The sequence below is a fragment of the Saccopteryx leptura genome, chromosome 4 (genome assembly GCF_036850995.1).
Source record: "Saccopteryx leptura isolate mSacLep1 chromosome 4, mSacLep1_pri_phased_curated, whole genome shotgun sequence".
Classification (NCBI taxonomy): Eukaryota; Metazoa; Chordata; class Mammalia; order Chiroptera; family Emballonuridae; genus Saccopteryx; species Saccopteryx leptura.
Window position 1 is genome coordinate 187808993 of NC_089506.1, and position 15310 is coordinate 187824302.

Consider the following 15310-nt stretch of genomic DNA (forward strand, 5'->3'; position numbering starts at 1 on the left):
AAGAAAAAAAAGGGGAGAAAGGATGAAGATTAACAGTAGCAAAGGACGATGAAGCGCAGAAATACTCATAAGAAAGGGTACTACAATGAATATGGTAGGTATCCTTTTCATTACTTAATGGTAACCACCCTTGAAAAAACCACCACAAAAACACTTGACTTAAAAAAGGTAGCAACAGAGGAAAGAAGTATGGAATACAAACAAACAAAAACAAATGATAGAAAAACAAAAGAGAAGAATCAAACAAGATACAAAACTAAAAGAAAGCAATTTATAAAATGGCAATAGGGAACCCACAAGTGTCAATAATTACACTAAATGTAAATGGATTAAACTTACCAATAAAAAGACACAGAGTAGCAGAATGGATTAAAAAAGAAAATCCAACTGTATGCTGCCTACAAGAAACTCATCTAAGCAACAAGGATAAAAACAAATTCAAAGTGAAAGGCTGGAAAACAATACTCCAAGCAAACAACACCCAAAAAAAAGCAGGTGTAGCAATACTCATATCTGATAATGCTGACTACAAGACAGAAAAAGTACTCAGAGACAAAAATGGTAATTTCATAATGATTAAGGGGACACTGAATCAAGAAGACATAACAATCCTTAATATATATGCACCAAACCAAGGAGCACCAAAATATATAAGACAGCTACTTATTGACCTTAAAACAAAAACTGACAAAAATACAATCATACTTGGAGACCTCAATACACCGCTGACGGCTCTAGATCGGTCATCCAAACAGAGAATCAATAAAGATATAGTGGCCTTAAACGAAATATTACAACACCTGGATATGATAGACATCTACAGGACACTTCATCCCAAAGCGACAGAGTATACATTTTTCTCTAGTGTACATGGAACATTCTCAAGAATTGACCATATGTTGGGCCACAAAGACAATATCAGCAAATTTAGAAAAATTGAAATTGTACCAAGCATATTCTCTGATCATAAAGCCTTGAAACTAGAATTCAACTGTAAAAAAGAGGGGGAAAAACCCACAAAATTATGGAAACTAAACAACATACTTCTAAAAAATAAATGGGTCAAAGAAGAAATAAGCGCAGAGATCAAAAGATACATACAGACAAATGAAAATGAAAATACGACATATCAGAATCTCTGGGATGCAGCAAAAGCAGTAATAAGAGGAAAGTTCATATCACTTCAGGCCTATATGAACAAACAAGAGAGAGCCGAAATAAGCCACTTAACTTCACACCTTAAGGAGCTAGAAAAAGAAGAACAAAGACAACCCAAAACCAGCCGAAGAAAGGAGATAATAAAAATCAGAGCAGAAATAAATGAAATAGAGAACAGAAAAACTATAGAAAAAATCAATAAAACAAGGAGCTGGTTCTTTGAAAAGATCAACAAAATTGACAAACCCTTGGCAAGACTCACTAAGGAAAAAAGACACAGGACTCAAATAAATAAAATCCAAAATGAAAGAGGAGAAATCACCACAGACATCATAGATATACAAAGAATTATTGTAGAATACTATGAAAAACTATATGCCACCAAATACAACAATCTAGAAGAAATGGATAAATTCCTAGAACAATACAACCTTCCTAAACTGAGTCATGAAGAAGCAGAAAACCTAAACAGACCAATCAGCAGGGAGGAAATAGAAAAAACTATTAAAAACCTCCCCAAAAATAAAAGTCCAGGCCCAGACGGTTATACTAGTGAATTCTATCAAACATTCAAAGAAGACTTGGTTCCTATTCTACTCAAAGTCTTCCAAAAAATTGAAGAAGAAGCAATACTTCCAAACACATTTTATGAGGCCAACATAACCCTCATACCAAAACCTGGCAAGGATGGCACAAAGAAAGAAAACTACAGACCAATATCTCTAATGAATACAGATGCTAAAATACTAAACAAAATACTGGCAAATCGAATACAACAACATATTAAAAAAATAATACATCATGATCAAGTGGGATTCATCCCAGAATCTCAAGGATGGTTCAACATACGTAAAACGGTTAACGTAATACACCATATCAACAAAACAAAGAACAAAAACCACATGATCTTATCAATAGACGCAGAAAAGGCTTTCGATAAAATACAACACAATTTTATGTTTAAGACTCTCAACAAAATGGGTATAGAAGGAAAATATCTCAACATGATAAAGGCCATATATGATAAACCATCAGCCAACATCATATTAAATGGCGTAAAACTGAGGACTTTCCACCTTAAATCAGGAACAAGACAGGGTTGTCCACTCTCTCCACTCTTATTTAACGTGGTGCTAGAAGTTCTGGCCAGAGCAATCAGACAAGACAAAGAAATAAAAGGCATCCACATCGGAAAAGAAGAAGTAAAGGTATCACTTTTTGCTGATGATATGATCCTATACATCGAAAACCCAAAGGACTCCACAAAAAGATTACTCGAAACAATAAACCAATACAGTAAGGTCGCAGGATACAAAATCAACATACAAAAGTCCATAGCCTTTCTATATGCCAACAATGAAATATTAGAAAACGAACTCAAAAAAATAATCCCCTTCACGATTGCAACAAAAAAAATAAAATACCTAGGAATAAACATAACAAAGAATGTAAAGGACCTATATAATGAAAACTACAAGGCATTGCTAAGAGAAATAGAAAAAGACACAATGAGATGGAAAAATATTCCTTGTTCTTGGATAGGAAGAATAAATATAATTAAAATGGCCATATTACCCAAAGTAATATATAAATTTAATGCAATTCCCATCAAAATTCCTATGACATTTTTTAAAGAAATGGAACAAAAAATCATAAGATTTATATGGAACTATAAAAAACCCCGAATAGCTAAAGCAATCCTAAGGAAAAAGAATGAAGCTGGGGGCATTACAATACCTGACTTTAAACTATATTATAGAGCCACAATAATCAAAACTGTATGGTATTGGCAGAAAAATAGACACTCAGACCAATGGAACAGAATAGAAAGCCCAGAAATAAAACCACATATATATGGTCAAATAATCTTTGATAAGGGGGCCAACAACACAAAATGGAGAAAAGAAAGCCTCTTCAACAAATGGTGTTGGGAAAACTGGAAAGCCACATGCAAAAGAATGAAACTCGACTACAGCCTGTCCCCGTGTACTAAAATTAATTCAAAATGGATCAAAGACCTATTTATAAGATCTGAAACAATAAAGTACATAGAAGAAGACATAGGTACTCAACTCATGGACCTGGGTTTTAAAGAACATTTTATGAACTTGACTCCAATGGCAAGAGAAGTGAAGGCAAAGATAAATGAATGGGACTACATCAGAATAAAAAGTTTTTGCTCAGCAAGAGAAACTGATATCAAAATAAACAGACAGCCAACTAAATGGGAACTGATATTTTCAAACAATAGCTCAGATAAGGGCCTAATATCCAAAATTTACAAAGAACTCATAAAACTCAACAACAAACAAACAAACAATCCAATAAAAAAATGGGAAGAAGACATGAACAGACACTTCTCCCAGGAAGAAATACAAATGGCCAACAGATATATGAAAAGATGCTCAGCTTCATTAGTTATTAGAGAAATGCAAATCAAAACTACAATGAGATACCACCTCACCCCTGTTAGATTAGCTATTATCAACAAGACGGGCAATAGCAAATGTTGGAGAGGCTGTGGAGAAAAAGGAACCCTCATACACTGTTGGTGGGACTGTAAAGTAGTACAACCATTATGGAGGAAAGTATGGTGGTTCCTCAAAAAACTGCAAATAGAACTACCTTATGACCCAGCAATCCCTCTACTGGGTATATACCCCAAAACCTCAGAATCATTGATACGTAAAGACACATGTAGCCCCATGTTCATTGCAGCACTGTTCACAGTGGCCAAGACATGGAAACAACCAAAAAGCCCTTCAATAGAAGACTGGATAAAGAAGATGTGGCACATATATACTATGGAATACTACTCAGCCATAAGAAATGATGACATCATATCATTTACAGCAAAATGGTGGGATCTTGATAACATTATACGGAGTGAAATAAGTAAATCAGAAAAAAACAAGAACTACATGATTCCATACATTGGTGGAACATAAAAACGAGACTAAGAGACATGGACAAGAGAGTGGTGGTTACCAGGGGTGGGGGGAGGGAGGACGCAGGAGGGAGGGAGGGAGAGTTAGGGGGAGGGGGAGGGGGAGGGGCACAGAGAAAACTAGACAGAGGATGACGGAGGACAATCTGACTCTGGGTGAGGGGTATGCAACATAATTTAATGACAAAATAACCTAGACATGTTTTCTTTGAATATATGTACCCTGAATTATTAATGTCATCCCATTAACATCAATAAAAAATTATTTAAAAAAAAAAAAAAATAGAGATCATGGCCAGGGGAAGTAGACAAGAAAAAGAAATAAGAGGTTTTGATATATGAAAGGAAGAAGTAAAACTATCTCTCCTATCAAATAACATAATTTTATATATAGAAAATCCTTTTTAAAATCCACTGAAAACCTATTAGAATCAATAAAAAATTTCAGCAGGATTTCAAGATACAAGATCAATATGTAAAATCAATTGGATTTCTATAAATTGCAATAAACAATCCAAGAGGATAGTTACATTTACAATAACATCCAGAAAACTAGAACACTTAGAAATAACATTCATTAAAGAAATGCAAAACTTATACTCTGAAAACTACAAAACATTGTTGAAATAAACTAAAGATCTAAGTAAATGGAAAAACATCCATGTTCCTGCATCAGAAAATTTAATATGAAGATAGCAATACTCCTTGAACTGATCTACAGATGTAACATATTCCCTATTAGAATCCTAGCTGACTTCTTTATAGAAACTAACAAGATAAATTTTAAATTATTGGGAAATTAAAAGGGAACCAGAATCACCAAAATAAATTTGAAAAAAAAAAAAGATTAAAGTGGGAGAACTCACAATTCCAGATTTCAAATCTTACCACAAAGCTATAATAATCAATGCAATGTAGTACTGGTATAATAGACATATATATCAATGGAATACAATTTAGAGTTTACAAATAAACCCATGTGTTTATGGTCAACTGAATTTTGAGAAGGGTTCCAAGATGATTCAATAGGGAATGATTGTCTTAATAAATAGTACTGGGATAACAGGATAGCCATATGCAAAAGAATGAAGTTGAACTCTTACCTCACATCATACACGAAAACAATATCAAAATGGATTAAAAATAAGTACTAACACTATATCCTCTTAGAAGAAAATCAAGCGGTAATTATTCATGACAATTTTGGCAATGGATTATTAATATGATATCAAAAGCACAGGCAACAAAAGGGAAAATACACATACATCATCAAAATTTTTTTTAAAAATTTTTAATTAAAAATTTTGTCTTTCAAAGAACACTATCAAGAAAGTGAAGAGATTTTACCCACTTTGCCTGACCAATGGTGGCACTGTGGAAAGAACATTGACCTGGGATGCCGAGGACCCAGGTTTGAAACCCCAAGGTCACCAGCTTGAGTGAGGTTGCTCACTTGAGTCCAAGGCCGCCACTGGCTCAGCTGGAGCCCTCGGGTCAAAGCACTGATGAGAAGCAATCAATGAACAACTAAAAGTGCCACAACTACACGTTGATGCTTCTCATCTCACTCTCTCTCAGAAAAAAAAAAAGTGATAAAAACACAGGATAGCAACAAAAACTTTTTAAATCATATATCTAATAAAGAATTATCTAGAATAAAGAACTCTTATAACTCAATCACAAAAAGAATAAAACCGTATAAATAGGCAAAGAATTTTAATAGACACTTCTCTAAACATTTAAAGATGCTAAAATATAAATGAACCTTCAAAACATTATGCTAAATTAAAGAAGCCAGACAGAAAGACCACATATTATGTGATTCCATACATATGAACTGTCCAGGAGAGGCAAATCTATAGCCAGAGAAAATAACATTAATGGTTGCTTAGGTCTCAGGGTAGTAGATGAGAGTTAAAAGGTTTTTAAGTTGGCAAAAATATTCTAGCAATTGATACCATGATGGTTGTATGTGTCTTTAAATGTACTAAAAACCATTTTTTCAATGACTTTTAATTGATATACAGTACTGTATAAGCTTAAGGTATACAGCATAATGATTCACACATATATTACGACAGGGGTCAGGAACCTTTTTGGCTGAGAGAGCCATGAACGCCACATATTTTAAAATGTAATTCCGTGAGAGCCATACAATATGTTTAACACTAAATACAAGTAAATGTGTGCATTTTATGTAAGACCAACACTTTTAAAGAACAATAAGTCTCTGAATTCTTTTTAATAACGTTGTTAGGCTGCTGCTAACCAATGATGAATAAAGTACTTCTTACCATTAATGTGACTTCTGGTGCTACATGGGTGTGCTGATGGCTTTGTAGTCTGGTTGATACGTGGTGAGGTTAAGCTTCATGCAGGCGTTGAGACTTCCATCTGTTAAACGTGATCCTAGGTTGGTCTTAATGTTCTTTAGATGTAAGAAAGACTGTTCACATGCATACATAGAACCAAACATTGTCAGTACAGCAATACTCACACGCTGCAGTGTGTGGTATGTGACAGGAAGCACGTTCCAAGTTTTGACAATCAGCTGGTCCACGGGTTGAAGTTTTTTCATTTCTCTCCACTTGTGTTAGCTCGCCAACTCTGCTTGCTATCGTGCAAGTCTTTCCAAATCTTCATTCAGTGACTTGAACTTATTCATCCACATATCTGAGGCTTTCAGGTCAGCAGCTTGTAGCTCAAACTCTCTGACGAAGACACGGGGATGTAGACAGGTTGGTGCTGTCCACTGAACACTCGTGTGAATGGGTGATGAACTTAAAAAGACGAGTGCGCTCACGAAATTCTCCAAACTGCACTTTGAATGACTGCAGGAGATTAGATGTGAAGCCCACTAGCTGCTGGAGATCAAGATGTTGAGCAGGGTAACTTGCTGTGCATGCATCTTTAAACTCTCCCAGTTTTTCAAAGTGTAGTAAACGACCTGTTTCAATGTCAGCGATGAAGAGTTCCAGCTTGTTTTCAAATGCAAACACTGCTTGTTGAAGGAATAAGACTGTATTTCCAATGCCTTGTATTTTCACATTGAGCTGGTTCAGATGTTCAGTCATGTCCACGAGATAGTAGAACTTCAGGAGCCACTCAGTGTTAGCTAACTCAGGATGCTCGATATTTTTCATTTAAAAAAAACTCCGGATTTCACTCAGAGAAGCCGCGAAATGGCTGAGCACCTTCCCTCTTAACAACCAACACACATTGCTGTGCAGAAGCAGACCAGGATAATTTCCAACTTCATCCAGCAGTGTTTTAAACTGGTGATCATTTAAAGCTTGGGCAACAATAAAGTTGACCACCCAAATGACCAGCGACATCACCTCACCAAGTTGCTTGCCACACATCTCTGAATGACCAGCGACATCACCTCACCAAGTTGCTTGCCACACATCTGAGCACAAAGCGCCTCCTGATGTAGGATGCAGTGAAAACTTAGAATGGATCTCTTTTCATGTTCACAAAGAAGCGCTACGAATCCTGTTTTTCCCCACCATGCACAGAGCACTATCAGTACACACTGAAATAAGTTTATCCATCGGTAGATTTTTTCTTTAGCGAACTCAGTGAAAGACTTGAATAAATCCTCCCCTCTTGTTGTCTCTTTCATAGGCAAAACAGCAAGACTTTCCTCACGTTGTGTGTCATCGACAGCACACCTTGCAATCACACTGAACTGGGATAAATGACTTACGTCTGTTGACTCATCCAAAGCAAGAGAAAAGAATGGTGCTGCATTTATGTCCTTCACTTGTATTGCCTCAATTTGATTTGCCATCATCATGGTATGATTGTGAACAGTTCTTGCTGACAGAGGCATGTCTTTTATTTGTTTGATTATCTTGTCTTTATCCAAAAAGTCGTCAAAAAGTTCATTGGCAACATCAAGCATGAATGTTTTGGCATACCCCCCATCTATGAATGGCTTTCCGTTTCTCACAATTGCTAAAGCACCAGCAAAGCTAGCTGAATTTTAGTCACCTTGTTGGGTCCAAACACAAAGTTGCTGCTGACTAGCTTACACTCTACACAGTAGCTCTTGACAAGCTTTCTTCCTGCTGTCCCCCGCTGGATATTTCGAATGCAAATGTAGTATGGCGTGTGTTGAAGTGCCGCTTTATACTTGACCGTTTCATCGATGCAATCTTATCATTGCATATTGGTCACACTGCAGAACCTGCTCTCTCCACAAAGGCAAATTTCTCTGTCCATTCCTGCTGAAAAGTACAATACTCCTCATCTTTTTTCCTTTTAGCCATCTTCATCCAAAGGGTTTCTGCAATTAGCTAGCTGACTATTTGATTAAAAGGAGGGAAGTTTACTTCCTGACCTCACAAGGACCCGTGTATGTTATGCATTATCCAATAAAAATTTGGTGTTGTCCCGGAGGACAGCTGTGATTGGCTCCAGCCACCCACAACCATGAACATGAGTGGTAGGAGATGAATGGATTGTAATACATGAGAATGCTTTATATTTTTAACGTTATTTTTTTTTTATTATTAAAGATTTGTCTGCGAACCAGATGCAGCGATCAAAAGAGCCACAACATCTGGCTCATAAGCCATAGGTTCCTGACCCCTGTATTATGATATAATTGCCATTGTAAGTTAACATCAATCACCTTATATACTGTATTTCCCCATGTATAAGATGCTCCCATGTATAAGACGCACCTTAATTTTGGGGCCTAAAATTTTTTATTTATTTTTTTAATATGTGATTTCTTTTAACTTTTTTAGAATATATTTTTTTAGATTTTATTTATTCATTTTAGAGAGAGAAGAGAGACAGAGAGAGAGAGAGAGAGAAGGGGGAGGAGCAGGAAGCATCAACTCCCATATGTGACTTGACTGGCCAAGCCCAGGGTTTCGAATCAGCAACCTCAGCCTTCCAGGTTGAGGTTTTTATCCACTGTGCCCTCACAGGTCAGGCGGGGCCCCCAAATTTTTTTTAAATGTATTATATAAAGTTGTTGAACTCAAGTTTTATTCATCATAAAATTCATACAACTCCTCAACACTGTCAAAACTCCTATTCATTAGCTTGTCCTCATCTGTGTCTGATGACAAATCACTGTCTTCATATATTGCCTCATCCTCAGTTCCATCTATGGCATTTGAAATGCCACAACTACTGTATAAAACACACCCAGTTTTTAGACCCCAAATTTTTTGGAAAAGGGTGTGTCTTATACATGAGGAAATACAGTAGTGACAAATTCTTTTTCTCTCTTGTGATAAGAACTTTTAGAATCTATACTCTTATTTATCTTATAACTGAAATTTCATACCTTTTGAGCACCTTTATCTAATCCCCCTACCCTCAAACCCTGCCTCTCTGATCATCACAAATCATTTTTCTATAAGTTTGGGTATTTTTCAAGTCCACATATAAGGGAGGTCACACAAGTCTTTCTGACTTATCATAATACTCTCAAGCTCCATCCATGTTGTCACAAATGGCAGGAGATCATTCCTTTTTATGACTAAATTCTATTGTGTGTGTGTATGCACATGTGTCACATTTCCTTTATCCATTCATCTGTCAATGGATACTAGGTTGTAAAAGTAGTTAAACTGTACATTTTAAATGGATAATTATGATATATAGTATGTAGATTATTTCTCAATAAAGCTTTTAAAAAAAGATAGGAAGGGAGGGAGGGAGAGAGGGAGGAAAAGAGGGAGGGAAGAAAAAAGAATGGGAGGGATGAGAGAGAAGAGAGGGATGAAGGGTGAAGGAAGGGACAAGGAAGGTGAAGGGAGGAAGAAAGAAAGAGGAATATAGTAGTCTACATACTTATTAAGAGAATGAGTGGACTGGAAAAATTAAATTTTAAGAGCTTCTTGATATTTTCCACAAAGGGATCTTGTGGATTGCTGAGGGAATCGATGTTCACTCCAAATGATGTGCTAGTAATTACATCCATGCTGTAGGCCCCAAAGATGCTGGGTAGAGAAAGAAAGACATGGACAATTAGAGTCAGCACCTCTTTACTATCCTCATCCAACACATACAACAAGAACGGCATGTAAACTCATGTCCAAGTAAAGAGTCATACAACTGTCCAAAGCACCTGCTGGAGCATATAAAAAATCTATGCTCTTGTCACACTCATCATGACGTGTTTTCAGCTGCCAGTGATGCAGCTGGCCCTGTGCTGGGGTTATGGTGGCACTAAGGCAAGTTAGACCCAGCTATGGGTGCAAGGAGGTCAGTCAGAGGATTGAAGACCCATACCAGACATATTACAGTGGTGTGCTTTGAGTCTGGACAATAGTAGCTGCACTGTGCTCAAGCAGGACAGAGGGTAGATAACTAACTCTTTAGTGGGATCAAGAAAGCTGACATTGGTCTGAGTCTTGCCTCACCACAGTCTCTATACTCAGAGCTGATTCCTCCTCAGCCCATCACAGAACAGCGGCACCCAGCTCAGAGTTGCCTGGAATGTCATCCCTCCTTCTCTATATTCCTGCTAAAGCTCCTGAAAGACTCCCTCTCCTCAATTCCAGTGATCTGTGATTGCCCCGAGGGCAGACTCATTTCTGTAAAGTGTAAGAAGAATGTCCCTGGTTTAAAAATAATAAAAATAAATCAAATCAGTCTAAAATTGATTTGGGGGAATCCCACAGATCCTATGTTCCCAGTTTTCCCAGTTTACATCTGCTGTTCCTGCATAATTAAAAAATACCTTACTTTAGATAAGAAATGATATAGTCAACCTACCCCTAGTCTGTACAAGACCTTCTCTCTTTTTAGTATAAAGAAAGAAGTGCTGGTAAGATTTAATATTTAGTATTTTGCTGGTACCCTCACCAAAATCAAAGGGATTTAAGTTGTTCCAAGTCCCATGTTGTAACTTCCCGGCCCTACCCACTGCCCATCGATATGCACCAGTGCCTTCCTCTCCCATTATTTTATACTCTCTACCATAAACCCTTTGGTATGATCATGTTTCTTCCTTCTAAATTGTGCATTTTTGTCTTCCAGAATATCATGGTGACAATTAAGCAGACAAATTAATCCTAGGTTCAGTGGTAGTCAACCAGGTCCCTACTGCCCACTAGTAGGCGTTCCAGCTTTCATGGTGGCCGTAGCGGAGCAACCAAAGTATAAATGTAAAGATAGATTTAACTATAGTAAGTTGTTTTATAAAGATTTATTCTGCCAAACTTAGCAAAAATCCAACATAAAATACTTGGTAAGTAATTATTATTATATGCTTTAACTTGCTGTAACCCTGCTTTATAAATTTTATAAAGTAAAGTTACTTCCCTACTTTATAAATCACCATTACTGTGGAACGGGTGGGCGGTTAGAAAATTTTACTACTAACAGAGATACAAAAGTGGGCGGTAGGTATATAACGGTTGACTACCCCTGTCCTAGTTCATTGACCCAGGAGAACATCTTCCTCTACTGATGCCCTCCTTCTTTGGGTGAGTCACATCTTTGTGGATAGCCCATTGGAGTTCTAACACCACACAACTACTTCTCTTTGGTCATGAGAGTGACTCAGCAGTGGGAATTTCAGCTCTGTGATGGCAGCTGCAGGTTCTCAAGGCAGGGCTCAGAATCCCAGCATCTGGGCTCCTACTTACTCTTTCAAGTTGACAGGTTTGCCTTGCTCTAATTCCTTCCTCACGTTGCTCACCAACACATCTGCATACTGGTGAATGATGGGGAACATCTAGACACAAAATATAACATCATCTGAAGTTAATTGTGAAGAATCAAGTCCTGGAAAAACCTGGCTTTCACAAGCATGGAGCAGTAAGTGATATTTCATAATGAATCTTAAGAAGTCACTGCTCAGACATACAACTAAAAGAAGGAGTCATTTTTAGGAAGCTCAAATTCAGCAGCTACCTTTGGAAAGAAACTATCATGTTTTCTATCTGTCCCCAATTATATTCTTTATGTATCAAATTAAATATCCTCTTATATTCCTACCTCCTTGAGCTTTCCACTGGTGAAGGTTGGAGTCAGCAATGTTCGTATTCTCTTCCAAGTTTCATCCACAGACAGAGTGATGGCGCTTTTCAAAAATCCCACTGGACCAACAGGCTGGAGTTGAAAGCAAAAGGCATTTTGCCCTACATAAGTTTTAGAAGTCTGAACAGTTGTTAAATGGACATCAATTACAAATATTTAATAACTATCCACTTAATAGCAGGCCCTATGCTAGATAATAAATCCCTATCCCAGATGTCTAGCATTTTGTGAAGTTGTAGGAGACAACAAGCCACTTGAGGTGATATCCAGCCTTTATATTCCAATCTCTTTCTAAAGGCAAACTGCCCACATGTTAAGAAAACTGCTTTTCCAGGGGAATACATAGTAATGAGACCCTCCAGCGTTCTGCAGAATAGAAAAGGATTCTTGACAGATAGCCAGATAGTCTTGGCAAACTGTATGTAGCTTCAGACCATTCTACTTTTACTTAAATTTACAGCATGAGCAACTTGAAAAGCAAATGTCTAATACAGTAGGGTTTTTAAGATAAAATAGTTAACACTTAAAAGATAAGGAAACTATTTGATGTTAAGAAAAGAAATAATACAATTACATGGAAATTCTTTTCTCTTACATTTTCCCACTAGGGATAGGAGACAAAATGAAGAGGTCATTCTATTTCTCAGTTTGGGACGCCCTATCTAGCCAACCTGCTTGAAACTTTTCTTCCATTTTTCCCAAAAACTATTTCTGTTTTAAAATGAACATCTCTAATAGACACACATGATATAAAAATAAAAAATCATCCATTACGAAAGAAGAAAAACGTCCTCAACTTGATAAAGAGCATTTACAAAACCTACAGGTAACATCACATTTAATGAGAAAAGCCTGCAGTAACATCACCTGGTGGAGAAGGACATTCCTGCCACCATCGTGCCCCAGAGGAAATAAAACTAGACAGCTATCCACACACAAAAATAGGTCTACAAGAGTTCAGTAGATCACTCAACAACAACTATACTAAAGGCAATTTGCCTTTAGAAAGAGACTGGAATATAAAGGCTGGATAGCACCTCAAGTGGCTTGCTGTCTCCTACAACTTCACAAAATGCTAGACATCTGGGATGCTTCAGCAACAACTGGGGCAAAAAAACCCTGAGAATAACTGCACAACTGGACAGAGAGAATAGTTTCCTATTGCCTGCATCATCTCACCCCCAGGCCGGCACTGCTCAGTGCCAGGAGGAAACTCCCCAGCCTGGGACACTTCCCCTTGCTGGGAAAAGAACAACAGGGTGGGGGACAATTTCCCCCCGCCTTTCAGGGCAGTGCACAAATGCCCTGCGTTGGTTTCACTATACCCTCTCCACCAGCTTAGAGGAGAAGTCTAGAGACAGTTAAGAGCAAAGAAGAGCAGGAACTACCAGTATTGGCTATGTGGCATGAGGGACCATGACTTTTTTGTGTGCTGTTCTGCACAAGACCCCAACAGCCTTTGAGGCGGAGGAAGCTGACAGCTGGCACAGACACTGAGAACCCCCAGCAGATTTTAGTGCTGAGAGCCCCACAGGTTTTCACATTCGCAAATTCCAGGAGCCTGAGTCCTGCCCAACCACACTCCACATACTAGTCCTGCCCCAACTCATGCCCAAACTAATGCCCGTAGCCTTAGGATCTGTGCCAGCAGTCAGCTCTGGCCTCTGTGGCTGGGCATGTACCTAACACTAGCCCAGTATCCTGCAGATTCTCAGGTGCCTGGGCATGTGCATAACACAAGCCCCATCCCCTAGAGCCAGCTCTGACTCCTGTTAGTGGGTTACATTGCCACATATGCCCACAGCTAACCTCTGCAGCCACACTCCTACATCCTTTCAGCCTCAACTCTAGTCACCAGCAGTCCTCACGGCTTATGCATGTGATGGAAGATAGCCGCTAGACCTACATGAGTGCACTCTGACAGTTCAGGCACTCTAAGCTACTTATGTGCCCACAGTTGGCCCCAACCCCTGTCACTGGAACCATATCTCACCACTGGAAATGTGTGCCTGCCGTTAGTCCCAAGATTTTGTATATCACCCAATCTGAGCCACCACTGCTACCTGCCCTAGTGCCCAGGAGCCAACCACCGGACCTGTTGATGCTGTTGAAAACCCCAACAGCCCCTGAAGCCACCAAGGACCATCCACAGCTCTTGCTGCCAAGGATCATGCAGTGGTTATGTTGTGAACCCCAGCTACCCGGCCAATATTACCCCCTATTCCTGGAGTCACTATACACCCACACTGGCTGTGAGGGGAGAAGAGAGAGGGAAGGGGGAAAGGGAAGGGAAGAGAAGCAGATGGTTGCTTCTCATGTGTGCCCTGACTGGGGATCGAATCTAGGACGTCTACATGCTAGGCTGATGCTCTATCCATTGAGCCAACTGGCCAGGGCCAAAATAAAAGATAGACTTAATTGTAAAATGTAAAAATATATAATGTTTAAAAAACTAAGAGAAAATTTTTGGGACCTAAGACTAGGGGAAGAGTTTTCAGAACAGGCACTAAAGGCATAACTTATTTTAAAAATTAATAAATTGGGAACATCAATATGAAAAAATATATTTGCTATGCTAAAGACCCTGATAAAAGGAAAATAAAAGAATAGTAAGAGGGAGCCTTATGGTGATGGAACAGTTCTGTATCCTCTACATACCTGATAAATTTTTATAAGCAACACACACACAAATGAGTGCACATAAAAGTGATAAAATTTGAATAAACTCTGTGGTAGTACCCATGTCAATTTCTTGCTTTGATATTATGTGATACTATCGTTATACAAGACATTATTATTGGGGGAAACTGAATAAGGGTACATGACATGGGACCTACCTGGATATTTTTCTTGGCAACTTCCTGTTAATTTATTATTCTTTCAGAATTAAAAATAAATAAAAAAAAAATTAAATTAAAAAAAAGAATGGGTTCTACTTACCCGCCGGTTTGTGAACACGGAATAGCATTCTTTCACTAGAATTGCTTTGATCATGTCTGGATCGGTGATAGCCAACACAGGCTGTTGACCATCATAGAACCTGTGTCAGGAAAACAGAGCTGATTAATTTAACAAGCCAGTTTCTGCAACTGGAGCCATTCCTGGAAGTCCAAACTCCATTCTGATATTACATAATCCGTATTCCTAGAGATTGTGGTTAGAAATAACATTGAAACATTTGTGAAATTTAGG

The 15310-nt window shown here is 38.1% G+C and overlaps 1 protein-coding gene across 1 annotated transcript in view; it reads right to left on the reverse strand.

Moving 5' to 3' along the window:
- Positions 1–15310, reverse strand: part of LOC136403449 (cytochrome P450 3A12-like) — a 49702-nt gene that overhangs the window by 19097 nt on the left and 15295 nt on the right. The window contains exons 4-7 of the mRNA XM_066382189.1: positions 15059–15158; positions 12077–12190; positions 11725–11813; positions 9923–10071 (exon numbers count right to left, since the gene is read on the reverse strand). Of these exons, the coding sequence (XP_066238286.1) occupies positions 9923–10071; positions 11725–11813; positions 12077–12190; positions 15059–15158 (452 nt within the window). The remainder of the gene's footprint in view (positions 1–9922; positions 10072–11724; positions 11814–12076; positions 12191–15058; positions 15159–15310) is intronic.